Genomic DNA, 27,768 nt, shown 5'->3' with positions numbered 1-27,768 from the left:
TAACCTCAAAAACTGTAAAGGGATTTCTTTCTGTTTTAACCCCTGCATTTTCGTTTATTCAGTTTGATACTTTCTGTGAAGAAAGCTAATGGAGGGTCTTTGAATAATAGTTGGTAGAAAGAGGTGTTAATTTAGATAGACAACAAAAAATAAAGGTCCGTATCAGCAATAATGGAAAAAGGAGGGGTTGAATAGTAAAAAAGAACACTTTTTTTAATATCTTTGAGATACTGCGACAACATTCACAGCAGGTATATTCATTAGTACGAATTTTACGATTCTACCCTTTAAACATTTTTTATTAAACAAATCTCCAGTTCAAAAAGCCGTTCCTCTCCTCCAATCTCTCTTCCTCTTCCCTTCTTCCCCCCGAGAGCAAGAAGCAAAGAGAAAAAGCAAAAGCAAAAGAACTCCCCACTCATCGCAAAAGCAAAAGAAAAGGCGCTCTCGAGATTTAGTTTAAAAAGAGAGGCATGGGGATTGGTAGAAGAAAACCCCACGAGGCGTATTCTCTCCATTCCGGACCTCGCACACCTCAACAATGGCGGAGATCGTTCCCGAAGACGCCTTCCAGTTTCCGATCCGTGCCTCCTCCACGCCTTCTCCGTGGCATCCGTCGACGTCGACGAGCGATCTCGGATACGTGGCGGAGCCATTCGACAGCGAGAAGCTGCCTTCGACGCTCGTGTCCGGGATCCGGCCCTTCCTCCGCGTCGCCAACCAGATCGAGAGTGAGTCGCCTCGCGTGGCCTACATCTGTAAGTGGATTAGATTTGTTGTCATTTCTTTCGATCTTGTTACTAGGGATGGTTCTGCATTCTTCTTTCTAGTTTTAGTAGTGGTATGAGGTAAGATGAGTTACATGGGTTAGTAAAGAGATTTGTATCCCTCGAGATATCAAGATTAGTCTATTAATGTATTTTAATAGGGGTTTGAAGCCAGTAAAATTATTTTTAGATGAAATGCGACTATGCGAGTCTCTGCAGCAACTGGTTTCTCTAATCAAGGACTCGGATCATTGGGCTCAGAAGACCAATCCTAAATATTGGGCAAGAGAACCTAAGACGAGGGATTATGAAAGGAAGAAAAATATATTTCCCATCAAAGCCTGTGGACGCTGGTTCCAACTCTTCTTCATCCACTGCATTATAGTCTATAAAGGGTGACAATTGATCAAATTAGATGATAGTATGATAGTTGCAAAGTGGTTGCTTGCTTTGGAAAAGAAAATGGTTAATTTGGAAATAAAAAAATTAAGCTTGAAAAATATCTTGAATCATGTGCTTCAGTCCTTGATGAAAATAGCTGTTTTGATAACAAAAGTTCTATTAAGATATTTCAGTATGATAATCATGTAATTACCCATGCTATATTTGTTTGGTCTTAGTTCATTTATTCATCTAATGTAAATACTCTCTTCAATAGGTCGCTTCCATGCTTTTGAAAAAGCACACTTGTTGGATCCCCATTCGAGCGGTAGGGGTGTCCGACAATTTAAAACTGCACTTCTTCAGCGACTTGAAAAGGTGCTCATATATTACCACGACAAATTTGCTGTCAAATATATATTCTTTTCTGTGTATTACAGGCTTCTGCAGGTGTTGGGACATATCTTGTTTCAATTACATATTTAGCTATGTGAAGATTCTTGTTGGACATACCCTTGCTCTCTTACTTTCCTCTTATACATGTATGGACATGGCATAAACAATGACATGTCTGATGTGATTGGGCAAATATAAAACTTGTCTAGCTTTAAGCAATATTGTGGAGAATCTTGGGGTTTATGCATCTTCTTGCTTGAGCATGATGTTTGTGGCAATTTTTTTATACCAACTTGTTTTTTATCAATATTTTCTCTGGCTCATGTTTGTTTTGTATCTCATAGGATGACAATATCACTATCATGAAGCGGAAGGAAAAAAGTGATGCTCGGGAGTTGAAATCATTCTATGACAAGTATGCCTTTTCTACTTGCATCTCTGATGATCATAGTTAGTTATTAGGGCTATTTGCCTGTGCAGTTTTCTGATGATGTTCCTCTAGCTGTTTCTTATTTTGAGTTGTCTACAGAAAGAAGCTAGCATACACACCTGAAACTGCATCTGTGCTGTTTGAAGTACTGAAGGCAGTTCTAGCTGGAACTGGTCCTGAGGTTACTGAGATATCTTTGTATTTGTTAAATATAAAAAGACCTTTTTGATCTGTAGAGTGTGCAGCTTTCTTTTATACTTATTATTCTTCTGTCAAATTAACAGATTCTTGCTTCTGGTGAGAACAACAAAGAAAATTCAGGTTTATATGGTCCGTACAATATTCTTCCACTTCATCCTAGAGGAGGTCAGCAAGTGATTATGCTTTTTCCAGAGGTTTGATGATTTTCTTTTTTTTGGAATACCTCTTAATAAATTATCTTATTGTTGATCATTCGTATGCCCAATTTGGTTGTAGTATAAAGTGTACATCATTGGATATTAAGTTGCTAATTGAAAACCATTGAAATCACACAAGAATATTTAGTTCCAGAATTTACTTGTAATTTCTAAATATGATAAACAGATCAAAGCTGCAGTTTCTGCTGTTTGTAATGTTCGAGGTCTTCCATTAGCTAATAGTAGTCACAAAACAAGCACGCATGCAGATTTACTTGAATGGCTGGAAAGTTGGTTTGGATTTCAGGTGAACTGCAAACTGCAATCTTGTATATTATGTACATACCAATTTTATATGGATATTAGATATATTTCTTTTTTCTTTTCCTTCATATTGCGTCACTGAGTTAGGAAGTTGATTGAAACTGTGATTATTTTTTTGTTCCTAGAAAGGAAATGTTGCTAATCAGAGGGAGCATATAATTTTACTGCTTGCTAACATACAGAGCAGACTAAATCCAAAGCCTACCTCTATGTCAAAGGTAACACCTATTGGAAGTAGAGTTTTGTCAAGTTATTTCACTTTGACTGAAATCTAAAGCAATCGATTTGAACACTTTTTGTCAGCTTGATGATAGAGTTGTAAATGAACTGATGGGAAAATTATTTAAAAATTACGTGACCTGGTGCAAATTTTTGGGCCGGAAAAGCAACATCTGGTGAGTTTTTTGCCACACTTGTCATGTCATGAGTTGTACAAATATATATAGTTCTATAATAGTTGTATGAATGATTACCTCCATAATATGGAGAGTCTACTTTGTTCTAGCTTATTGTGCTTCTTGACCCTGCAGGTTACCATCGGTGAAGCAAGAAGTGCAGCAATACAAAATTTTATATTCTTCTCTTTATCTTCTTATTTGGGGAGAAGCTTCAAACTTACGACTAATGCCAGAGTGTCTGTGTTACATATTTCATAACGTATGTATATTTTGTATTCTTGTTTGCATGACGTACTTTATTGCAACTTTCTTTGTTTAAATTTCATATTCTTGCCTCCAAAAATTACTATATTATTTAGAGGCTAGACAAACAAATTTTGTACATTTTATCTTGTTAATTATCTCATTTATGATTATAAACTAATTATTGTTGCTCTCATGCTTTTGACATGGAAGATTAAGGTGTAAAATGAGATAGCTTGGCATACTTCCATACTAGGTTTTTGGTTGTACATTGGCCTCAAAGTCACCTCCCGATATGGATGAGCACACATGAATATTAGATCACCAATTGCGAACTCCTGCTCACGATGCTTGCGATCGTAGATCTGCTCCATGCTATTCTGTGCCTCCGCCATGTGGGTCCTCAGCCTCCTCAAGGTGGCATCTCTATCCGTCAGCTCGAGGTTCGTCTCGCTCCACATTGAAGATGCTATAGGGTCATAGGTTCACAGAGTCGGTGGTGGCCTACCGTATACTGCGTCAAAGGAAGTCATCTAAATGTTAGTGTGAAAGATAATGTTGTAGGACCATTCTACCTATGGTAGATAATTGAGTCATATACTGGGGCGCTCTCTCACAAAGCAGCAAAGGTACTACTCGATGCCCCTGTTCACTACCTTGGTTTAGCCATCAGGTTGTGGGTGGTAGGTCGAACCAATGTCTAACCGGGTCTCCTATAATGTGAAGTACTCCGTTTAAATGTCACTAATGAAGACCTGATCTTTGTTTGAGACTATGGAACATGGCATGCTGTGTAGCTTGCCAATGCGTACAAACACCTCTGCTATGGTCCTTGCTGAAAATAGGTGCGTTAGGACTGAGAAGTGAATTGCTCATCCTGTCTATCACCATAAATATGATAGAATACCTCGGCACTACTGGTAGCTTCTCAATGAAATCCATGGAGATATCCTCTCAAACTCGCTCTGAGATCGGTAAAGGCTGTAGTTATCTTGCTGTTATGAGGGAGTCAATTGTTACTTGTTGGCACACCTCGCATATCTTTATGTACTTTATCACCGCCTTCTTCATCCCTTTCGTACAGCTTTGCGAAAGCAGTTTGTAGGTCCTAAGTATGCCCTCATGCTTGACCTCTAGAATGGAAAGAAAATAGTCCATAAGTCTAGCTCACAACTTATCGTCTATGGGCACCTGGATGCTCCCTCTGTTCAGTAGTAGTTCGTCGTAGCCTCGAGCTTGGGGTAGCTCATTGGGTTGTCCGCAGCTCTTGCAACAACCTCAATACCTCAGGGTCAACTGTATCTGCTCTCTAGAGGTCCTCGAGAAATGAAAAACTTAGCATCGATATAGGTGCTAATTCCGCTGGTGGGCTGCCGGGATAGTGCATTTGCTGTCTTATTCTCTGTCCCGTTCTTGTACTATAACTCATAATCATATTCCAATAGTTTGGTAACCCATTTTTGCTATGCAGGGGTATATATACGTTGACTCATGAAATAGGGGAGGCTTCGCTAATCTGTTCGAATCATGAACTATCGTCTAATTAGAATGGCTACTACTTGGTTACTGTATGCAGAATGGTGAGCATCTTATGCTCGTAAGTGGATACTTGTTGTGATCTCCCTAATAAGGCATTGCTGAAATAAGTTATAGGTCTTCCTTTCTGCATAAGGACAGCACTAATCCCTACCCAGGAGGTGCCACACTCCACCATGAACTGCTGTGTGCGGGCAATGCTAACATAGAGGTGATGGTCATAGCGGCCTTTAGTTCTTCGAAGGCCCGTGTCGCCTCTTTAGACCATTCAAAGGCATCCGTCCTTAGCAATGATGTGAGCGGGGCTGCTGTTTTGCCGTATCCTGCCACAAATTGGCAGTAGTAGCTCGTCAAGCCAAGGAAGTTGTGTAGCTCTTGGATAGTCCTCGGTCGTGGCCAACCGATCATGCAAGCAACCTTGCTCGGGTCAATTGCCACCCCTTTGGCTAAAATAATGTGACCGAGGTATTGTATCGAGCGCTCTCCCCGCAGGCAGTTGCTCTGCTTCACCTTCATGAAATGCTTGGCTAACAAGTTTAGCACAACTCGCAAGTGCTCTATGTGATCCAACCAAGTTCTGCTGTACATAAGAATGTTATCAAAGAATATTAACACATACCGCCGGAGGAGTGGTCGGAATATGTCTTTTACTAAACCCTAGAACGTCGTCGATGTGTTCGTCAACCTAAACGGTGTGACTCGGAACTCGTACTACCCGTCATGAATTCAAAATGTTGTCTTATAAACATCCTCTGCCCGAACTCGAATCTGATGGTACCCTACACAGAGGTCAAGCTTGCTAAATAGGATGTCCCTGTTAGATCGTCCAGCATCTCCTCGATGATCAATATGAGGTATCGGTCCTTGATGGTGATGACATTCAACGTATTGTAGTTCATGCAGAAACGCTAACTCCAGTCATTCTTCACCAATAGGGCCGGTGAAGAATATGCACTCTGGCTCAGCTCGATGATGACTTCCTCCAACATCTCAATGATCAGCCTCGAGATCTCTTTTTGCACATGTGGGTATTGGTAGGGCCGAATGTTAGCCGATTGGCCCCTGACACAATCTCAATCCAGTGGTCGACTAGTACCAATAGAAGGCAACCCCTTTGAATGGAAGCTAACAACACATTGACATCTTCTGCTGTGTCTTGGTACTCAAAGAATTGCTCAGCTCAAAAAATTCAATCTAACGGGTTATCTTTTTTGAACATTGGAAAGTTGAGTCGTGTAGTGCGCTCACGGATGCCATTGTCGTGGTTAGTGTCATATGCCATTTTCGATTTGATCATGAGTGGATGGAGAATTTGCACCCCCTATTACGATGCCTCCGATCATCCCTATCACGATGTAACACGAAGTCCTCTTGGTTCAGCCAAGGGGCAGCCGTGGCGATGTCCTCTCTTTGATTCCAGTTGGGCCTGTGATCCATTCCCTCCCTTTCCGGTTCATAGGGAGCTTGAGGATGGACCCTAGGATCTAGTGGAGGTAGTGGTGGGTCCCTCGGCCTCTCTATAGCAGTCCAAGTGAAGGCGGAAGGAGGTGGTAGGTCGGTGACTGGTTTCGCCGTGTCCTCGCTTATGAGGGGGCCCATGGGTAGGCCCAGCATCTTTCTTTGCTGTGGAGAGTGTGAAGGGAAGCCCTAGGCCTAGGGGTTACAGAAGAAGTAGCTCGCCGTTGTCGGCAGCCGCCCAAGCTTGGGTTGGCTTTGACGAGAAGCTATCTGAGCTAAATGAGTGCAACTGTAGACTTGGCAGTCTGCCGGCTCTCCTGCTCGATTCCCCCTTCTCCAAGCTGTAGGTGGCTGGATGTTGAGCTCTCATGCTAGGTGGGTGAGGGAGGAAGGGGCTTGTAGAGAGAGAAGCCACCCATGCCGTTGCTGGGACAATGGTGGTTCTAGCGGCTGGCGCTGATCCTTCCGTTGGCCGTCGAGAGTCAATGATTTCAAATCCGCCCTTTATCCTCTCATCTCTTCTTGTAGCTCTAGCAACTTTTGGAGAAGAAGGGTAGTGAGAGGCTCTTGCTGGGGAGCTCCTGCTGTCGGTGGCATGCTCAGCGCGCTTGAGAACCCCTCGGCCTCCACCTGAATAGCACCGCTGGTTGAGAGTTCCCCTCAAGTGGTGCCTCTGTCGTTGATCTTGTGGTCGCCATGGGTTGAGGAAGGGCTGCAATACCACTATTGTGGGCTGAGGTGGGAGCTGATGGAGGTGAGCTAGGCTTGGAGGTAAAGCTAGCTTTGATATGGGCTATGGTGAGGGTTGATGGAGGTGACCGAGTGAGGCTCGATGTGGGGAAGTTTGTGTGTGAGCTGGCTAGTGAAGTTGGGCTGCGGTGGTTGCAATGTGGTAGGGAGATGGATAGGGCTATTGTTGGGTAGTGATTAGGGGTGCAACTAGCTCGATGAGCTGGTGGGATTGGAGTGGGCTAATAGGGTTGAGATGAGATGAGATGAGAAGAGAGAGAGAGAGAGGGAGAGAGAGAGGGAGAGAGAGAGAGAGAGAGTAGGGAAGAAGAAGACAGTGGTGAGAAAGGGGGTTTAGCCGAGAGGAAGCTACAATGCTACTGCTGGCCTCGGTATGGGCGTTGCCAGTTGTTTAGGAGGGTTGAGAGAGAGAGAGAGAGGAGGAGGAGGGAGGGAATTAGGGTTATTGTGTTCATCCTTCCTTGGGTGCTTACCACACCTCATATAATGGCTACCCATACTTAGGTGACTTGCCCTCCAAGTAAAAGTTGAAATGAATTAGACTGGACTCAAACCCAACCCACTAAGTAGTGAGATACATTACTCGACTAAACCAAGTGCAGAAATAGAAATAGACTCATGACTAAACCAACTAGACCCCAGACCCCTCCCAAGTTGGTTCACAACAAAACCCTAAAATTAAATATATCTAAGATAGTTCCACAACAAAACCCACAAAATTACATTAGTACGTACCACAAAGTGTCAACCCGATTGACTGCCTAGGTGGGCACTTCAGTTCATATTGCTTAAGTACTTGCCTACCATATAGACAAGGAATGTTGTTGTCTATCTGAAATTTGTGTCCTCGTTGTCAAGAAAAATATAGAGAATGGAAGGGCACAAATTTTGGGGCTTGAGCACTATTGAAGGTGAGATGCTAAAGATGATTAGTAGCTACTTTGTTATTAAAATTTTGACTTAATCAACCTTTTGTTAGAATGTGATGTCTTCCACTTCCAATGGATTTACACGGGCACAAATTATTTGACGTGATCAGATGTGCCTTGATTGTATTGCCTTCATGTGCTTCTCTTGTATGCATACATTGCTGTGAAGTAATATAACAGTAATTATTATTAGTTTATTAGGTATTCCACACTATAGTGCATCTTGTTAGTATGTAAGTTTCCATCTTACTTTACTGGTACCTTTTTTCCCTTTTCTTCTTTAGAAGATGTTAGTAGTTACATCATCGCATATATTGTTTCCATATTCTTCATTGGGCCCTATTATTTCTTTTATTAAAACATCCGACTGGAAACGCCACTTTTGTAGATCAATGGCATGGTAAGAGGTCATTTTGTAGATCAATAGCATGGTAGTGTTAATCTGGACAAAGAATAAATTTTGTTGAGAAACATAAATAAATAGATGGTTAGGATGCTGAATTGGATTGAGAAAAACTAATACATCGCATAAGTGAACTTCCAACTTAAGCAAACTGGTATAGCTCCCATCAAATGATAAATCTCAGTATTGACACTACTGTGCTTGAGGACTAAGCAAGTTGCTTTGCTTCCATAAATATACCTGTTGTGGCAGTGCCAAATACTGTATCATAGACCTGTTCTTTTTGGATTCAGTGAATTTTATTCCTATTTTGCTTCTATTCTTTGATAAGTATGACCTCTTATTTCAGATGGCATATGAGTTATATGGAGTGCTGTCTGGTGCTGTTAGCTTAAATACTGGAGAAAAGGTTCTACCAGCATATGGAGGAGAATGTGAATCCTTTCTTCAGAATGTAATTATCCCAATATACGATGTCATATATGAGGTATTTCACTTCTCTATACATCACATTCTTTCTTATCATCCAAGTACTACTACTATTGTTCTTTTGTTGGTGTTATGAAGGAAGCTCAAAAGAACAGAAATGGGGTTTCTGATCATTCTATGTGGAGAAATTACGATGATCTGAATGAATTTTTCTGGTCAGGAATAACTTTTTATTTATTTATCTTGCACATATTTTCTCATGTCAAGTTGTGTTGCTCAACTTTACTTTAAATTCTCTTCAACTTGTATAGGTCGAATGATTGTTTCAAGATTGGTTGGCCCATGCGTCTTGACAATGACTTCTTTTGCACATCATCTTCCTCTGAGGTCTTTTTTATCATGTTCCGTTTGCAATTACATATGGTTAACTCTTTTCCTTATGTGTACTTTTCACTGAGTATCTTCTTCTTACTTTGCTTGGGAGTCCATGACATAAGGCTATGTGTTTTGCTGTAGTTGTTGCAAATTGGTTTTTGGTGTCCTGAGGTTTTGTTGCTGTAATATTTTATAAAGCTTGTTATCCGTTCATAATTCATTATGTTTTCTTTCTGTAAAATTGGTGACAACTGACAAAGGAACATAAGGCCACAAACTTTCCTCTGAGATCATTCAATAAATGCTAGATTAGTTAGTTCCTAGTAAAATCCGATTTGCTCATTTACTTTCACAGTTTCACTTGTGATGCTTATTGCCTATTGTTCTGACGCCTTGGAATAAAATGTTAAGAGATCACAGTCGTCAATGTCGATGACACTCATTGTCCCAATAAGATTTTGATGTGCGAGCTTAACTACCTATAGACTATGTGGAAGTATAAAACATATTATGAGGCCAACTGTTACAGGATGTCAACCTACCAAAATGAAGTTTTAAAAAGCAGTATATGCAGCTGCACATACTGCTTTCTAAAACTATGTTTTTGAAAATTATTTTGCTTATCCTGTGATCAAATTCTATCATTCAACAACATCTTGGTTGTAGTTCTCATCAAATAATTGCATGAATATTATAGCCATATGCCATAATAATTAAACCTCACTAGGTCGGAAACAGTGATAGAGTTACTGTTTGCTGACACCACGCTGAAACTTCAATTAGAATGCTATTTAGTTTTATATTTCCTTTCAACTGAAGTATCTAAAAAATGTTTGAGCATGCATTTTAACAATTACAGCATAACAACCATCATCCATTTAGTACTAAAGGGTAACCGGAAATCATTGTTGATAAGGATCCATGCAAGAACTCGGTAGATCTTTTAGCTGTATATGTGTCTGTTGAGATTATTGATTTTATAGGGGCCTATGAGAGAATAGGCCATCATGTTGTAAGTGTATTTTGTAAGCTATATAAGCCAAGTCATTAGATCAATAAAGTAGGAGAAAAGGGTTTTTTAGAAACAATATGGTATCAGAGCCATGTTAGGTTAGCCCCAATTGAAAAAGAAAAGAAAAAAAAAAACAGGAAAGGGGATTGCAGGCGCAGACCTGATCTGCCGCTGGGCTCCCCTTCGCTCCTCCCTCCCTCGCTCCTCCACGAGCTTTTGGTCGCAGTGGGATTGCTCCCTTGATCGCGAGCTAATCCACCACGTGATCGAGGCCTTTGATGAACACCTTGCGAGCGCGGAGCAAAAGGGCAAAGGGGGTTTTCAACCCTGCGGAGATTGAGGCGGAGGAGAAGGTTCTAGAAGACGCAAAGCCGGATTTGACAGGAGGAGAAGGTTCTAGAAGCCGGAGGAGCTGGAGGAGAAGATTCTAGAAGATCCGAGCTAGAAATCGAGAAGATTCCAGTAGTCGTCGAACCCGAAGAGAAGAAAGAAAATGATGACGAGGTGGATGAGCAGGTGGTGGCTGAGGTGAGCCGGAGGAAAAAGGAGGAGGGGCTGGGTAGACACGACAGGAATCCTAAACCCCTGTTTATGAGCTTGTGGAGTCCGGAGGAGTAGACCACATTTCACATTTCCCCCTTTGAAAAAAGCAAAAATTAGTAGAGCAAGAAAGAAGAAAATAGTGGACCGAGGGAGGAAAAAAAAAGGAAAAAGAAGGAAGTTGTGATGATCTGTGTGGCCTAGGCTTGGATCCTTGAGATTGATTGATGGAGGATATTATGAAGAAGTTGAGTGAGACTGAACTTAAGACCTTGCTTCTAGTGTTAGGTCAACAAGGCGAGGGGTCGATGCTGGCACATCCACAGCTTATGAGACTAAATCTTCCTCCTCGTGTTGGGTTGAGGCAGCTCTAGTAGGGAAGAGACTAGATGGATACCTGACAGGAGTCAAGGCTGAGCCAGCAAGTGACAATGCTGAGGCGGATGAGTGGAGGACCATACATGCCTTGCTGTACACCTGGCTACTGAACTCAATGGTTCCAAAGATTGCTTCATTAGTGGATGGCATTCAAAAGGTAGTGGATATCTGGGCGAAGCTGAAGAGGACCTATGCTGGAGCCGAGAACCACATGAGGGTGTTCCAGATTCAGCGCGACATAGAGGCGGTGGTGCAGGGTGATAAATCTATTCAGGAGTACTCTATGGAGTTGGAGCAGTAGTGGCAAGATCTTGATCATTTCTCACTTGTGTCAAGTTGTAGTGATTCGGAATGCAAGAGGGGGAGTTCAATGCACAGATGAGGACTATGCAGTTCTTGGCTCATCTGAATCTGGCCTTTGATCAGAGGAGATCAGTCCTTCTAGCCCAGACGAAGATCCCTTCATTGGATGAGGCCATCTCTGCGATGATACAGGAGGAGAGTCGTATGAGGCTTGCATTCTGAGCCAGGTGGACTTTCAGGTGCTCGATTAGCATTAGCTATTGTGAACTCAAGTATGACAAGTGCACAGGGGGAGACTCGTAAGTGCTACAACTGTGGAGAAGTGGGACACCTTAGCAAGGCATGTCCGAAGCCACCGAGGGAGAGAGAGACAAGTGGGAGATGGCAGTCTAGTCGTGGCTGTGGACGTGGAGGCCGTAGAGGAGGCAGAGGTAGGGGCTATCAGGCACATCTGATGGTAGACCCACATGGTGAGGAGGAGACATGCTTCACCAAGGAGGAGCACGAGTTGTTCGAGATGCTCAAGAAACAGCAGGAGATGGAGGAAGGAAGGAGACATCCACATCTGACCCCAAGGGTAACGTTGCTACCTTTGCTCATTTTGCCACAGGTACTTCACATGCTCTTGCCTCTATACCTCCCATGAGATCACTAGATTGGATCATAGATTCTGGTGCATCTAGACATGTGACAGGGGCCTCTAGTGAGTTCACGTCTTATACTCACTTGACCCCTCTAGAGAGCATTCAGACCGCAGATGGTACAGCCCAGCCGGTGGTTGGTAAGGGTATTGTTAAATATACCGATTTAGTGACCTTGTCTAATGTATTACATGCTCCCTCATTTCCAGTAAATCTTTTGTCTATCAGTGCTATAATCCTCCAACTAAATTGTGTTGTTTCCTTTGATATTCCTAAGGTGATCTTCATGCAGAAGAAGACGAGCCGGAGACTTGGGACTGGCACGTGGCATAGAGGATTGTGGTACATGGATAGAGGAGGTTTGGATTCAGCACTGACATCTGTGGTAGAGGGGGCTGGAGTAGGAGGTTTTGGGATGACTATAGAGGAGGTGTTTCTACAGCACCATCGGCGTATGGGTCATATTTCCTTTTCTGTTTTGAGTCTATTGTATCCTTCATTATATGAAAGGGCAAATAAAAAAAAGGTAGTCTGTGATGCTTGTGAGTTAGGAAAACATACCAGAAGTTCTTATCATAGCTCTGGGAATAGGAGTTCTGGGGTTTTTGATCTTATTCACTCTGATATATAGGGGCCTTGTTCGGCAAATACAATCAATGGTTATAGATATTTGTGACCTTCATTGATTGCTTTTCTCAAGTTACTTGGCTGTATTTGATGAAGAACAAGAGCGATATACTTGCATGTTTCAAAGACTTTCACAAGGCAGTACAGACCCAACACGGTGTAGTGGTTAAGGAACTTAGATCCGACAATGGGACAGAGAATATCAACAGAGTGTTTGGGGAGTACTTATCTGCACAAGGGATACAACATCAGACTACTTGTGCATATACACCAGCACAGAATGGGGTAGCAGAACGTAAGAACAGACACTTGTTAGAGGTGGCTCAGTTCATGATGATCTCAATGAATGCTCCAAACTATCTATGGGGGCAAGCAATCTTAACAGCTGCTCAGCTAATCAACAGGATGCCATTGAGGATATTAGATTGGAATTCCCCCTGTGAGATGTTGAAAGGTGATAATGGAGGAGTTTTTCCCTTGAAAGTGTTCGGTTGTGTGTGCTTTGTGAGAGATAACAGACCAATAGTAGGGAAACTGGATCCTAGGGCAGTCGAGGATATTGGATTGGAATTTTCCCTGTGAGATGTTGAAAGGTGATAATGGAGGAGTTCTTCCCTTGAAAGTGTTTGGTTGTGTGTGCTTTGTGAGAGATAGCAGACCAACGGTAGGGAAACTGGATCCTAGGGCAATCAAGTGTGTCTTTGTAGGCTACTCTGCCACTCAGAAAGGGTATGTGTACTGGAGCCCAGGAGAGAGGCAATTGTTTGTGAGTATGGATATGAATTTTTATGAAACTAAGCCGTACTATCCCTCGAGAATAGCCTCACCCCTTGGTGACTCGCCAAATAATGGAGAAATTAGGCGAAAGGGGGAGAGAAGTGAAGGAGAAAGGCCGATTTGGTTAGAGATGATATCGGATCCTATTGTGAGAAAAGAAGTGGGTGAGGATGAGTTGGAAGTAGAGGTGACAAGAGGAGAAGAGAATCAAGCTCAGGGGGAGTTGAGAGTGTACCAGAGAAGAAGAAAGATGAATGTGCCTATACCTACAGTACCGCTCGTGCTAAGTCTCTCGTCTCGGTCTCCTCCAAATCCTGAGACACCTGCACCATCAACTACAGACTTAGGTGATATGATTCCTTCCTCTTCTCTTCCCGCGACATTAACGAGGATCTCTCGCAGCAATGCGGGAAATCCTCCTAATCGTTTCGAACATTATTTTAACCTCTCATCCACATATGGAGCATTCATTGCATTATTGGACATTGTCTCTATTCTCAAATGTTGGTAGGTAGCAAAAGAAGACCAAAGTGGAAGGCAGCCATGCATGAGGAACTAAGGGCTCTTGACAAAAATCGCACATGGGAGTTGGTATTACTACCATCTGAAAAAAAGGCAGTTGAATGCAAGTGGGTTTTCACTATGAAGTAGAATCCAGATGGGCAGGTTGAGCGCTACAAGGCACGCTTGGTAGTAAAAGAGTACGATCAGAACCTATGGTATTGACTATGATGAGACCTTTGCACCTGTAGCAAAGATGAGCACCGTTCGGACATTGATCTCATTGGCAATGAATGGTGGGTGGCAACTACACCAACAATATGTAAAGAATGCATTTCTTCATGGGACCTAGTGGAAGAGGTGTACATGGATATATCACCAGGATTTGGCACAGACAAGACGGTCGGCAAGGTCTGCAAGTTGAAAAAGTCTCTCTATGGGCTAAAGCAGTCTCCACGAGCTTGGTTTGACAGGTACAAGAGAGCTATAGTAGGTATGGGGTATCAACAGATCAATGCCGACCACACCGTATTCTTTCGACGAAACGGAGGTCACATTACCATACTTGTAGTCTATGTAGATGATATGATTGCCATAGGGGATGATGAGAGGGAGATTGCCCAACTCAAGGTGAGACTAGGCAAAGAATTCAAGGTAAAGGATCTTGGAACGCTTCGATACTTCCTTGGGATCGAGATAGCTCGAGGAGCAGAGGGGTTGTTCTCTCCAAAGGAAGTATACATTGGAACTCCTTACTGAAACAGGAATGTTGGGGTGCAAATATGTGGTTACACCGATCGACCAATGGTTCAAACTTAGTACAGAGGCCAGAGAACCAGTTGATCGCGAGAAATACCAGAGATTGGTAGGCAAGTTAATCTATTTGAGTCATACTCGTCCCGATATCTCGTTTGCGGTAAGTGTAGTGAGTCGCTACATGCATAACCCACCAAAAGGTCATATGGACGATGTGTATCAAATCCTGAGATCTCTGAAGAGTGCCCCTGGAAAGGGATTGGTTTTCAAGAAGAATGGTCATGTGAGCATTGAAGGCTACTGTGACTCTGATTGGGCAAGTTGTGCCGACGATAGGAGATCCACCACAAGGTATTGCATCTTCGTAGGAGGCAACTTGGTCTCTTGGAAGAGCAAGAAACAGTCCTTGGTGGCAAGATCAACAGCAGAGGCGGAGTACAGAGCCATGGTTTTAGGAGTCGCAGAGTTGATGTGGCTAAAAGGTATATTGGTGGAACTTAGGTTGGATCAAAGGGCCAGAATGAAGTTGTGGTGCGACAACAAGTCAGCCATAAGTATCGCCAACAACCCAGTGCGGCATGACAGAACCAAGCATATTGAAATTGATTGGTTCTTCATCAAAGAGAAGTTGAACAATGGACTCCTGGAACTAGATCATGTCTCAACTAAAGATCAAGCAGCTGATTGTCTGACAAAAGGGCTCAACTCGTTGGACCTAGCTAGAGGATGTGACAAGATGAGTTTAGTGGACATCTATTGCCCATCTTGAGGGGGAGTGTTGAGATTATTGGTTTTATAGGGGCCTATGAGAGAATAGGCCATCATGCTGTAAGTGTATTTTGTAGGCTATATAAGCCAAGTCATTAGATCAATAAAGTAGGAGAAAAGGGTTTTTTTAGAAACAATAGTGTCTATAATATGCATATATATGTGTGTATGTACATATGTACATATTCAGACAGACATGATCTTTTCACATAACTATTTCATAATTCTCATTTTGCCTTTTCCTTTAATATGAATTGACAGCAAGAGTGGTTGGGAAAGACAAACTTTGTAGAAATTCGATCATTTTGGCACCTCTTCAGAAGCTTTGATAGGATGTGGACATTTTTTGTACTAGCTCTCCAGGTTAATATCACTTTCTTTGAATGGTTTTATATGTATTCAATCTCTCTCAGTGTGATCCTTAATGAAATTTTTTAGCTTTTTTAGGTGATGATAATCATGGCATGGCACAATTTGGAGATGCCTCTCCAGTTGATTGATCCAGTAATTTTTGAGGATGTTTTGAGCATTTTTATAACTAATGCAGTTCTCAGGCTCATACAAGGTTTGATTCAAAAAAAAATTCTGACCTGGTCATTTTCTTATTTCTGAGAAATACATCATGTTCTTTCTGTTTAACTAACATAGATAGTAACTACATTTCTCAAGCATTAACTGGGTTTATATGATTTTTTTTTTCAGAAAAAAGAAAAACTATCCAATCTTTCAGAACCTCTTACTATTAGCAGTTGGTGATGACTGTAATGATTCTAATGTCAAAATAGTAACTGAAAAGTGAATTGTGCTTCACTATTTGCTTTATTACTTTACTAGGTTGTCTTTTCCTTGGTTTTGTTCAACAGCTGCTATGCCAGTTGACATGAGTCAGCTGTCAGCAACTCAGCGTCATTCTATTTTTGTTACTTCAATCTTCTACTATAACTTTTTTAAGTTCATCCTCAAAGGTGATGCTGTTATTAAATCATGCATTAAAAAAGGCATGTCTTTGAACCATGAACTTCTAGCTGGCTTGCAGGTTGTTGTGCGTGATAGATCTGTCTGTATCATTTTATCCAAATCTCGTAGGGTTTGTTTGGTTTGAGGCTAAACCTGGAACTTGAGTAGTTGGTCTTATTCTTTAGTCTTAATATTTTGAAGAGTGAACTTAATTAGGTATAAAAAAGATAAGAAGATGTTTGGTAACTGAATCAGGTTAGGGGTCTCTGAACTAGTTTAGATACCCTCCTTGAACACAAACCAAACGGACTTGTAGTGTATGATAATTACTTTTTGTTTCCTAAAACTTCTCTTTTGTTATACAGTGACTCTTGATATTGCTTTTACTTGGAAAGCAAAGAACACCATGAACTTCAGTCAAAAATTAAGATTTGCAGTGAAACTCATTGTTGCTGCAGCGTGGGCTGTCACTCTTCCAGTCTCCTATGCCAGTTCTCGGAAAAGTTCTGTTTGTTCAACAAAATATCCTAATAACAATGCTGGCCTATTTTGCTTGTCCCAGTATATGCTCGTAGTTGCAGTGTATTTAACAAGTAACGTAATTGGGATGGCATTATTTTTAGTTCCTGCAGCTAGCAACTACATCGAGACCTCAAATTGGCGAATTTGTAAAGTTCTATCATGGTGGTGCCAAGTAAGTTCATTTTTAAACACTATATATTGGGATAATTGATAATTGAAATTGTAAGATTTTATTCTATACAATTAAACGTTTTACTTTAGAAAAGTTGCTTTGCTACATAAGGAAAAGATGCTTACTAGGCCCATAATTATGAAAGCTTTAATATGATGTTGGGTTTGATGACAATCTCGAATGCAGAATCAGTTATACGTCGGAAGAGGGACACAAGAAGGCCTAATGTCTTTATTAAAGTAATTATAATGTTACATGATTAATGTTCTGACCTCTGAGTAGTAAGATGCACTAAAATCACATTTTCCTTACACAGGTATACTATATTCTGGGTGATTCTTTTGTCAAGCAAATTCTTATTCGGTTACTATTTTGAGGTAATCAATTGAGTACTTTGCACTGACAACTATGGCAGCTCAATGATGTTACTGTCCACTGCTCATGCTAACAGGAAATTTCCACTAGATTAAAAGAGGAAATTGCTATTAAAAGAAAAAGGAGAATAGTGTTATAGTTTTGTTGTACTTCTCTTTTTCTAATGACCGAGGGATAATATATTGCGTTTACATGTATATAGTTTTTTTCTTAATGTGAAAGAACCTAAATAGTTCTATCGTGGCTTTGCTACCTTTTTAACACACCAACTACGGTAAAAACTTAAGCTGTTAGATAATAGTAAATTTTATATTTTATATTCTCATGATACTCCTCTCTTTAGAGTTTGAGATATTTTGATAAACCAAAGAAATGAATTTATCTAAATGGGTGAACATTTTATATTTTAAACAATAGATGAGCCTGATATAATTTGAGTTTAGAACCTCTGCTCAGATGCCATGTTTCAAACTTTCAATATAATTGGCCTTTTTTTTATTAAGAAAAGACTTATATACATATACATGTGGTATATTATCTCTCGGTCATAACAGATGCTATATATGTCAATAGTGACTATGGAATATTTCCGTTGCTAGATCTGCTTATTTTTAGGAAAAACAATATAAGTGGACCAAGTCACTTTTGTGAATGTGCAATTAAATATGAAATGTTTTATTTACTTGCTATATGATCTTGATTAATATATATAAATGATGTATTATCCTTTTTTTTATTTCTCTATTTGCTCCTTCAGTGGTTCACCTTGAATTTATTATCATTGTTGCTGTTTCTTCTTGACATGTTGACTTCTTGGACATCTAATTCATGCAGATAAAGCCTCTCGTAGAATCCACAAAGCAAATTACCAAAGTTGACGTAAATGGATATGATTGGCAAGAATTGTTTCCACAAGGTTTTTGTGATGTCTTATGTATAGCAGTGAACATATACATCATATGATCTAAGCTATAATTAACATTCAATTCTTCTTTTGCTTTAGCCAAAAGCAACGCTGGTGCAATTCTTGCGATATGGGCTCCTATTCTTCTTGTGAGGATGTTTTGCTGTATTTAGACTTTAGAGAACATAATTTTTTTCATGAAACTTTTAATTGTTAAAATCTAATGTGCACTGCTTGTTTATCTGTGCTTGATACAGGTCTATTTCATGGACACACAGATATGGTATTCAATATTTTGTACAATTTTCGGTGGAATGTATGGCATTATTCATCATATTGGAGAAGTGAGATGCCATGACCTCTTCTTTATTTATATTTTTCATTTTTTGATGTACTTGGAAGCTTAAAATAGATGTGTATAATTTGCTCGACATTTGAGGACATGTGCGACTTTTAATTTTATCCAGATAAGGACAATGGGAATGGTGCGAAGTAGATTCCATACATTACCATCTGCCTTTAATGATTCTCTTGTCCCTCATTCAAAACCAAAAGAAAAAAAGAGGACTTTGAGAAGTTTTTTAGAAAACAAAATTTTCAAGGTGAATGTTTCAATTTTGCATTCCAGTAAAGCTTGGTTTATCAGTGGACAAGGTGACTGACTGCCTTTCCACTTTTTACCTTTTCCACTTCAGGATTCAAAGGTTAAAGGAAATGATCTCACTAAGTTTGCTTTAGTTTGGAATCAAATAATCGACAGTTTCCGATCTGAGGACTTAATAAGCAACAGGTATTTAATGTAGTAAATCCTTTTCTCCTGCAAGCAGAAAAGTTTCAATTTAACTTGTTGACAACAGAGAGATGGAATTGATGACCATGCCTCTATCATTGGACTTGAGCTGTGGCCCTGCTCGGTGGCCCTTATTCTTACTAGCTACAAAGGTATTTAGCTTTTGCTGCATTTTGGGAAGTCATCATGACACACATGCCATCTTATATGTTACTGTCCTTTATATGCCAGTTTTCAACGGCAGTGAACATGGCAGCGGCTTTTGTTGGTAAGTATGAGCAACTCCTCCGAAAAATTAAGAAGGATGACTACATGCTTTGTGCTATTGAAGAGTGTTACAATTCAGTGAAGAGTATCTTTAAGATTCTTGTGATTGGTGACCTAGAGAAAAGGTATCTTCTGCTGTCTCGTTTTGCTACAACATATTCCTGAATTATGGTCATCTATTTTTGAGTTCAAAGTTGGAAGTTTTGTTGTATATTCAGATATTATGATGTTTTATACCTTACTTTTCAGTGTTGTAGGTGACATATTTGGTAAAGTTGAAACAAGCATCCAAAATTCAAGCCTACTTGTTGATTTTAAGATGAAGGCATTGCCTAGTTTACGTGATAAGTTTGCCCAGCTTGTTCAATTGCTGGTAAATACAACACTTAGCTGATCAGCCTTTTTTTACCTCATCTCATAAATATGTTGCTGACTTCTAAGTGATTTCTCTTGTACTGTGTGTAATGTGGCTTATCTTCATGAAGTTTGATAATGAACAAGCTCAGAAGAATAAAGTTTCCATTTTGCTTCAAGATATCTTTGAAATTGTGATCAAAGATATGATGATAGACGGTCACAGGTGAGCTATATATAAAACCTAAATCTCTTTTACGTCATATAGTAGTGTCTACAACTAGAAAATCTTGCACTTCTTCCAGAGTTTTGGATGCGATCAGTTACTCCCACATAATGAAGCGCATTGAGGATGATTTATCATGGGACTTGTTTGCTTCACTTGTTCCCAACTCTGTTATCCGTTTTCCACTTCCAGATAGTGGTTCATTAAAGGAACTGGTACGACCTTCCTTTGACATCTAATGTTTCCTGAGTTTAGATATCTACGAGATAAGGCTCATTTTCTGACGATAAGTAGTCACTTTTTTGTGGCAGGTCAAACGTCTTTACTTATTACTTACTGCCAAAGAAACAGCAATGGATATTCCCACTAATATAGAGGCTCGAAGGCGCATCTCATTCCTTGCAACTTCTCTTTTTATGAATATGCCATCTGCTCCTAAAGTTCGCAATATGTTATCATTTAGGTAACATTTTGTGCTTCAGTTATGGCAAATTTTGCAGCCATGGGAGCAACATAGAATCATAGATACATACTTAAAAATTCAGTTCTTGTCAAGAAGCTTTAATGGAAGAGCACATATGGTGTGCCATCATACTAATGTTACAATGAACTGATGAAGACTGGAAATTGCTAAATTGGATCACAAAACAAGCATATTGCTTCAGAGAGATAAGCATTATTGGTTAATGTGTTTGTTGCTCCATGAAATCTAGATTTGGTGATGCCTTTTGTTTCCAAAAAAAAAAATGAAAAGATTCACGAACATCTATATTGACATTTCATTTCTTTTTTAATGTGTAACACAAAAGGTGAACTTCATTTCTCAAACTATCCAGAATTTTGTTATTTTATATCTTTTGCCTTTTGTGCTCATGTCCTCTTGAAAATCAGTTTTAAGTGAATACTTCTAACTATGATTCAGTGTTTTAATATCCTTCCTGTACTAGCAGAGTAGCAGTTACACTATTCATAAATTCTGAGGAATTTATCAAAGTAAATCATATTATGCTTCCTGCTAACTTATATAGTCGCCATGCCTAATATATTGTATGTATTGCCATTAAAATCCTAGTTCTGCATGTTGAATTTTACTTGAAGAATGGGTGCAACATACTAAACGAGAAATCTAGAAACTTAACATAAGACACTGATTTATTAGTGCTCCTATCTAGTTATTCTGTTGAGTTTTCATTTTCACATAAGAGAAGGACTTTTAATGACATTTCCTGATCTAACTCTGTCCTAAAATTAGTGTGATGACTCCATATTTCATGGAAGAAGTTAATTTTTCAGAGGAGGATCTTCATTCAAGTGAAGATGGAACATCCATCCTTACATATATGCAAAAGATATATCCAGGTATTTGGGATGACTAAATATTTGTTTTCCTCTTGATCTTTTCTGTTTCCTCCTCTTTTTCTTCTTTTTCTTGTAATTTATAGTTTTTCACTTTTCATACCTTGGTTAGTATAGATGAGTGGAAGAATTTTTTGGAAAGACTTGGTCCCAAGGCAACCAGTGAAGAACAACGATATTGGGCTTCTTTCCGGGGACAAACTTTGAGCCGCACTGGTAACTGTGGACCGTTTTTGTTGGATTTTTCAAATTCTATTTTCTGATATTGTAGTCGCAAACAGTTTAACTCTGCAACACACTTTTGCTTCTATATGTAAAGTTCGAGGAATGATGTATTATCGGAAGGCATTAAAGCTGCAAGCATTTCTAGACAGGGCTAGTGATCAAGGTAAGCCTGTAACCATATTGCATATATATGAAATGTGAAATCATCTCTTCAGTCATGATCCTTTCCAATTTCTTAATTGACAAAATTGAAGACAATTAATTTAAATGTTAACTAGGACATTGTGTTTCCACTGTACTACTCGCCTATCTGTTGCCACTTCCACTCAATTGTTCTTTCTGATAACCAGAAATATGCAAAGGACACATTGCTATAGAGCGAGGACACAAGAAAAACAGTCAAAAACCATTGTCAGCTGAATTAGATGCATTAGCAGATATGAAATTCACATACGTTATCTCTTGCCAAAAGTTTGCAGCTCAAAAATCTTCTGGTGACCCTCGTGCTAAGGATATAATTGATCTAATGATACGGTATGGATATCTAGGTGATGGAATCTATCCACTTTGAAGTGTATTTTGACTGACTTGCCTTCTTGCTAAAGGTATCCATCTTTGCGTATCGCTTATATTGAAGAAAAGGAAGAGATAGTGGGCAGTTCACTTCGTAAGGTTTATTCTTCAGTTCTAATTAAAGCAGAAAACAATCTTGACCAGGTAATGAATGATCTTTCTTTTTGTTGCTTAATATATAACTTCTGGTAGTTTACATTTGGTTGCAGCTCACACTTGTCATTGATGGTAAAAACATGAATAGGATGGAAAGTTATTTCTTTCGTTAGGACTTAATGGAAGAGCTTGGATATTTTTCATTTTTACTGTTCTGTGGTTACTTTTTAATTTAGAATTCTGGTCAAAATGGTATAAATTATATATGCAAATTCCAACGGTGACAGTCAGTTTACCTTGAGTTGATTGTTCCAAGTTTGATCATACAAAAGAATTTTAGCTAGTCACTGTCTAAAATCTAAATTCAACTTATTATTTGTTCATTCTTTTGAAATGCTTCTGAGAAACATCTTATGCAACTTTTTGGTATATCACTGCTAGCTGTGCTAAAGAGAAAAGGTCCTCACCAACATATCTAGATCTTGTAGAGTGGTGCCTCTATATTGGACTTATTAACTTGAAATAGAACGGCTAATAGCCCAACACAGACTAGCAAAGCAGCAAATGGGCAACAGCTTGAAAAGGACCTTTAGGACATCTCTTTCCAAGGTGGTGGAGAGGCGAAGTGGGCCAAAAAGCTGTATGTAAAATTGACAATTAAATATCACAAAAGTTTTGCACTTCTATAATTAGCTCTTTCGACTTGTACACTAGCCTACCTCATACTGTGGGAAAAGACTTTGATGATGTAGATAATAATGTATGCATCTAGTTTCATGCATGCTTACTACTTTATGAAACCTGTAAGATTTCAAATTGACATGCATATTTATCATTAATTTCATATAATTTGAAGCTATTTTCACTGCTGGAACTTCAGCATATGATTGCTTATAGCTGCTGGACTGCTGGCACTGTAGGAGATATACCGTATTAAGCTACCTGGTGAACCAATCATTGGAGAAGGGAAGCCTGAGAACCAAAACCATGCAATTATTTTCACTCGTGGTGATGCACTTCAGACAATTGATATGAACCAGGTATGCTTATATTTCTTTTCAGTTCATTGCTGGAACTTCAGTGTATAACAGACATATATTTGATTTTCAGGACAATTATCTGGAAGAAGCCTATAAAATGAGAAATGTTCTTGAAGAGTTCCTTAGACGTCATGGCGAGCATGCTCCAACCATTCTTGGGCTTAGAGAACACATATTCACTGGAAGGTTCTGCTTATTCTTCTGGAATATGCTCAAATACTTGTCAATGTTAAAGTTTTTCTTTAGAAGCTGGATGATTCTCATATGGTTGGTACTAATTGCAGTGTTTCATCTCTCGCTGGCTTTATGTCCTACCAAGAAACTAGCTTTGTCACCATTGGACAGAGATTTCTTTCGAATCCTCTCAGGTGGAAGCCTGCTGCATGTTCACTTTTTTTTAATTCTGATAAACAGTAATGAGAGTAGAAAGCTACATGCTCATTACGAGGTTTACACGAACAAGATTTCTTGAAGTTCAATGAGCTCTTCATTCTATATTTTATACGTTTTACCTGACCACAAGTCCACAACTGCTGTAAACAAAGCTCAGTAATGGAAACGGAACCATAATTTGGTCATTTTGTTATATGCAGGGTACGATTTCATTATGGCCATCCGGATATTTTTGATAGGTTGTTTCATTTGACAAGAGGCGGCATAAGCAAAGCATCTAAAACTATAAATCTGAGCGAGGATGTCTTTGCTGGTAAAGTGAAGATTCTTTTTGTAAGTTTGATTATAATTTTTGTCAAGAGGCTCTATTTGGATGGCATTGCAGGATATAATTCTACACTACGTCAGGGATGCATAACTTACAATGAGTACATTCAAGTTGGCAAAGGGCGTGATGTTGGTCTCAATCAGATATCAAAGTTTGAAGCTAAAGTAACTAATGGAAATAGTGAACAAGCTTTGAGTCGTGATATCTACAGGCTTGGACGACGTTTTGACTTCTTTCGAATGCTTTCTTGCTATTTCACAACAGTTGGATTTTACTTCAATAACCTAGTATGTAGCAATCTCTTTTCTATACATGCGTATTTCACAATAGTCAGTGTCTAAGCTCCTCAAAATGTTCTATATCAAGTCAATGATGTGGACCTTAAATCTACATGATTGTCTACTGATGGTATACTTAGACATGATCATTAGGCCCAACGCGCCCAAATCCAGCCCGAACTCGCCCGGTTTTAATCGGTCTAAGCCCGGTCCGAACTTGATTCAGGCCCGAGCCCTAGATGGTAGTGGTCGGTATGGGCTACTGCCCGCTTGGCTCGGCCTAAAAGCTTGATCCATTACTCTCGTCTATGGCCTGACCTATAATGCATGCATATTTCTATTATTTTTTTAGTATCATATTGGATATTTAGTAAATTATATATATATATATATATATATAAGTATTTTTCATGAAAGATAACTAAAATGTATTCATATAAGCCCATTAAATTCGGCTTAATAAGATATAATATCTTTTATATTTAACCCATTATATAAGATTTATTATACCCAACTCAAGTCTAATATCTAATGGGCTAGTGGGCATTAACGGGCTAGAATATTCTAGCCTGGCCAGGATAATTGGTGAATTGGGCTGTGAACAAATATTTAAGTTCTGTTGGCCCAAAAAGTCTAATCCGATTCGTCTGATGATCACGTTTAGGTATACTGAAGTTGTCAAAAATTAAAATCATAAAATACTTTGTCAGAGACTTGTGGAATATCAAAATGTAATTGATAGATATACTTAATTCTACACAGATTCTTATATACATTATCTATAACTAGCAACGATTTCTAGAGAGTTCTAGTGTCTTTCGTCAAGTCTCATTTTGTCTTAAAATCCTTAAATACTTTGTCAGAGACTTGTGGAATATCATAATGTACAGACTGTTCAGTCTACTGATAGATATGCTTAATTCTATACAGGTTCTTATATACATTATGTATAACTAGCAACAATTTTCTGGAGAGTTCTAGTATCTTTCCTCAAGTGTCATTTTATTCTTAAAATCCTAAATTACTTTGTCAGAGACTTGTGGAATATCAAAATGTACAGACTTTTTAGTCCACTGATAGATATACTTAATTCTGTACAGGTTCTTATATACATTATGTATAACTAGCAATAATTTCTAGAGAGTTCTAGTATCTTTCCTCAAGTTTCGTTTTATCTTTTATCTTCTATCTTCATTTTCCATGCGTGGTTCCTTGCTAACCAGACTAGGCATTTATCTTTAATTTTAATGTTTTCAGTTGGCTAATTGCTGTAAATTCTTTTGCAGATATCCATTCTTGGGGTTTATGTTTTTCTCTACGGACAGCTATATTTAATTCTTAGTGGATTGGAGAAGGAACTTTTAACTGAAGCTCGGGCTCAAAATATGAAATCTCTGGAAACAGCTCTTGCATCCCAATCTTTCCTCCAATTAGGGCTTCTCACAGGGTTACCGATGGTTATGGAACTAGGTCTGGAGAAGGGATTCCGTGCAGCTCTGAATGACTTTATTCTCATGCAGTTGCAGATGGCATCTGTTTTTTTCACATTTTCCCTTGGAACAAAGGCCCACTATTTTGGTCGAACAATTCTCCATGGTGGTGCTAAATATAGACCAACAGGTCGCAAATTTGTGGTTTTCCATGCAAGCTTTACTGAAAACTATCAACTGTACTCACGCAGCCACTTTGTCAAGGGATTTGAACTAGTCTTCCTTCTGGTTGTGTATAATCTGTTCAGGAGATCTTATGAGAGCAGAGTGGCATATTTAATTATCACATACTCGTCATGGTTTATGGCATTGACTTGGCTGTTCACACCTTTTCTTTTTAATCCTTCTGGTTTTGGATGGCAGAAAATAGTAGAGGACTGGGAAGACTGGAAGAGGTGGATGAAGAATCAGGGGGGTATTGGAGTACTACCAGATAAGAGCTGGGAATCATGGTGGGACGCAGAACATGCCCATCTCCGACATTCAGGACTGAGTTCTCGAATTTTTGAAGTACTTCTTTCACTACGCTTCTTCATTTATCAGTATGGGCTAGTCTATCACCTAGACATATCTCAGGAGAATAAAACCTTTGTGGTCTATATGTTGTCCTGGCTTGTAATTGTTGCCATTGTTGCATTGGTTAAGGTACGTTGATACATTAAAAAGGTTTTATTCTGAACGCAGTTTGTTTCACTAAATGATTGTAGTTGCAGTGTGCTATATTACCCATATAGTTTCACTATACTGAAAGCTACACTACTTTTCTGCAGGCTGTAGATGAGGGTCGACGGTGGTTGAGTGCAAAATACCACCTGTTATTCAGATTTTTTAAGCTGCTGATACTTCTGGGAGTAATTGCTTGTATAATTGTTCTTTCAAGCATATGCAAACTCTCCACGATGGACTTGATCATATGCTGTTTTGCATTTATACCAACTGGTTGGGGATTACTATCGGTAAGTTTGAATAAGGTATCATCTGATTTATAATGGATATTCGTTGATGCTTACTGTCATTATTTTTATCTCTAGATTGTGCAGGTTCTGAGACCCAAAATAGAAGAATATGGAATATGGGAGCCTATAAAAGTCATTGCCCATGCTTATGACTATGGAATGGGTTCGGTACTCTTTGCACCTATTGCAGCACTAGCATGGATACCTGTCATCTCGGCCATTCAAACCCGTGTTCTTTTCAACCAGGCTTTTAACCGGCAATTGCAAATTCAGCCAATTCTTGCAGGGAAGAGCAAATATAGGTAATCTGAGGCTTCATGTGGTGCATTCAAGGTGTTGGTCTCTTTGCTGAAATGAAAACAACTAATGAAGTATATCATCGATCTCCGCCCTACTTTAACGTTGCAATCTTTCTGAAAGAGATGTGAAGATTTCACCTATTTATATTGAAAATTTTGCTGGATGGAATCCCCTTTTACCTCTGCAATTATAACTTTAATGATTGTCCAACACGAGATGGAATTGAAGTCTTTAGTTGCTTGTTAGTGTCGGATGGCATCAAGTATGGAGCTCTAGCCTGCTACTTTGGAAATAATATCATCGTCATTGTTTTGAAGGACATTCCACGTAGTAGTCCGAGGAATTATTTTCCCCTTCCACAATTCATAACCCCCAAAACAGCTAAAATTAGGTGCTAACGATCACATCGTATCACCAACAAAAATCAGCATAATCCGAAATCTAAAAAGTTCAACTCGACTTACAAATTTAGAGCTGTATATTAACTTTGTATCTTCTTTTGCTTCATCTGAAATTTGACGCTTATATCTGAGATACAAATCTCAACAAATAAGAAGCAGTTATTGTATATAAATGTATATAACAGAGCACCTCATTATAAGAAGGAAGCCGAGAACTACAACGAGAAGATTTAATATTTTTAACC

General features: G+C 39.3%; 1 protein-coding gene across 3 annotated transcripts; it reads left to right on the top strand.

Annotated features, from left to right (window-relative positions):
- The first annotated feature begins 338 nt into the window (after nucleotides 1–338).
- On the top strand, nucleotides 339–27,463 carry LOC140769232 (putative callose synthase 8). Of its 3 annotated transcripts, XM_073109874.1 has the most exons (41): nucleotides 340–758; nucleotides 1,426–1,526; nucleotides 1,889–1,959; nucleotides 2,074–2,155; nucleotides 2,259–2,369; nucleotides 2,560–2,679; nucleotides 2,822–2,914; nucleotides 3,000–3,091; nucleotides 3,227–3,353; nucleotides 8,763–8,900; nucleotides 8,981–9,057; nucleotides 9,154–9,229; nucleotides 15,782–15,883; nucleotides 15,968–16,085; nucleotides 16,843–17,171; nucleotides 17,358–17,410; nucleotides 17,488–17,548; nucleotides 18,381–18,462; nucleotides 18,550–18,599; nucleotides 18,708–18,794; nucleotides 18,918–19,052; nucleotides 19,146–19,240; nucleotides 19,308–19,392; nucleotides 19,472–19,632; nucleotides 19,757–19,880; nucleotides 19,993–20,087; nucleotides 20,167–20,302; nucleotides 20,399–20,550; nucleotides 21,340–21,446; nucleotides 21,561–21,659; nucleotides 21,763–21,831; nucleotides 22,019–22,202; nucleotides 22,274–22,385; nucleotides 23,258–23,377; nucleotides 23,448–23,563; nucleotides 23,662–23,745; nucleotides 23,971–24,083; nucleotides 24,156–24,385; nucleotides 25,663–26,511; nucleotides 26,637–26,822; nucleotides 26,898–27,461. In XM_073109874.1, exons 1-41 carry the CDS (start codon nucleotides 542–544, stop codon nucleotides 27,126–27,128), a joined length of 5,670 nt encoding a protein of 1,889 aa, XP_072965975.1. In that variant the 5' UTR covers nucleotides 340–541; the 3' UTR covers nucleotides 27,129–27,461. The 3 variants fall into 3 exon arrangements, with proteins under 3 accessions (XP_072965974.1, XP_072965973.1, XP_072965975.1); XM_073109873.1 differs by having other exon boundaries at nucleotides 339–731; nucleotides 23,971–24,385; nucleotides 26,898–27,463; XM_073109872.1 differs by having other exon boundaries at nucleotides 339–758; nucleotides 23,971–24,385; nucleotides 26,898–27,462.
- Nucleotides 27,464–27,768: the final 305 nt, after the last annotated feature.

This window comes from Typha angustifolia, chromosome 10 (genome assembly GCF_048772165.1).
Source record: "Typha angustifolia cultivar Huaian chromosome 10, ASM4877216v1, whole genome shotgun sequence".
Classification (NCBI taxonomy): Eukaryota; Viridiplantae; Streptophyta; class Magnoliopsida; order Poales; family Typhaceae; genus Typha; species Typha angustifolia.
The sequence above is the reverse complement of the archived record's forward strand: the minus strand, read 5'-3'. Positions and strand labels throughout refer to the sequence as shown.

What these genes read in the sequence shown, in the direction of transcription:
- LOC140769232 (XM_073109872.1), top strand. Translation starts at nt 542, where the DNA reads ATGGCGGAGATCGTTCCCGAAGACGCCTTCCAGTTTCCGATCCGTGCC. An exon ending in TTCTTCAGCGACTTGAAAAG is followed by an intron (nt 1,527 to 1,888) that starts GTGCTCATATAT and finishes TGTATCTCATAG; the next exon opens with GATGACAATATCACTATCAT. An exon ending in GCACATCATCTTCCTCTGAG is followed by an intron (nt 9,230 to 15,781) that starts GTCTTTTTTATC and finishes ATGAATTGACAG; the next exon opens with CAAGAGTGGTTGGGAAAGAC.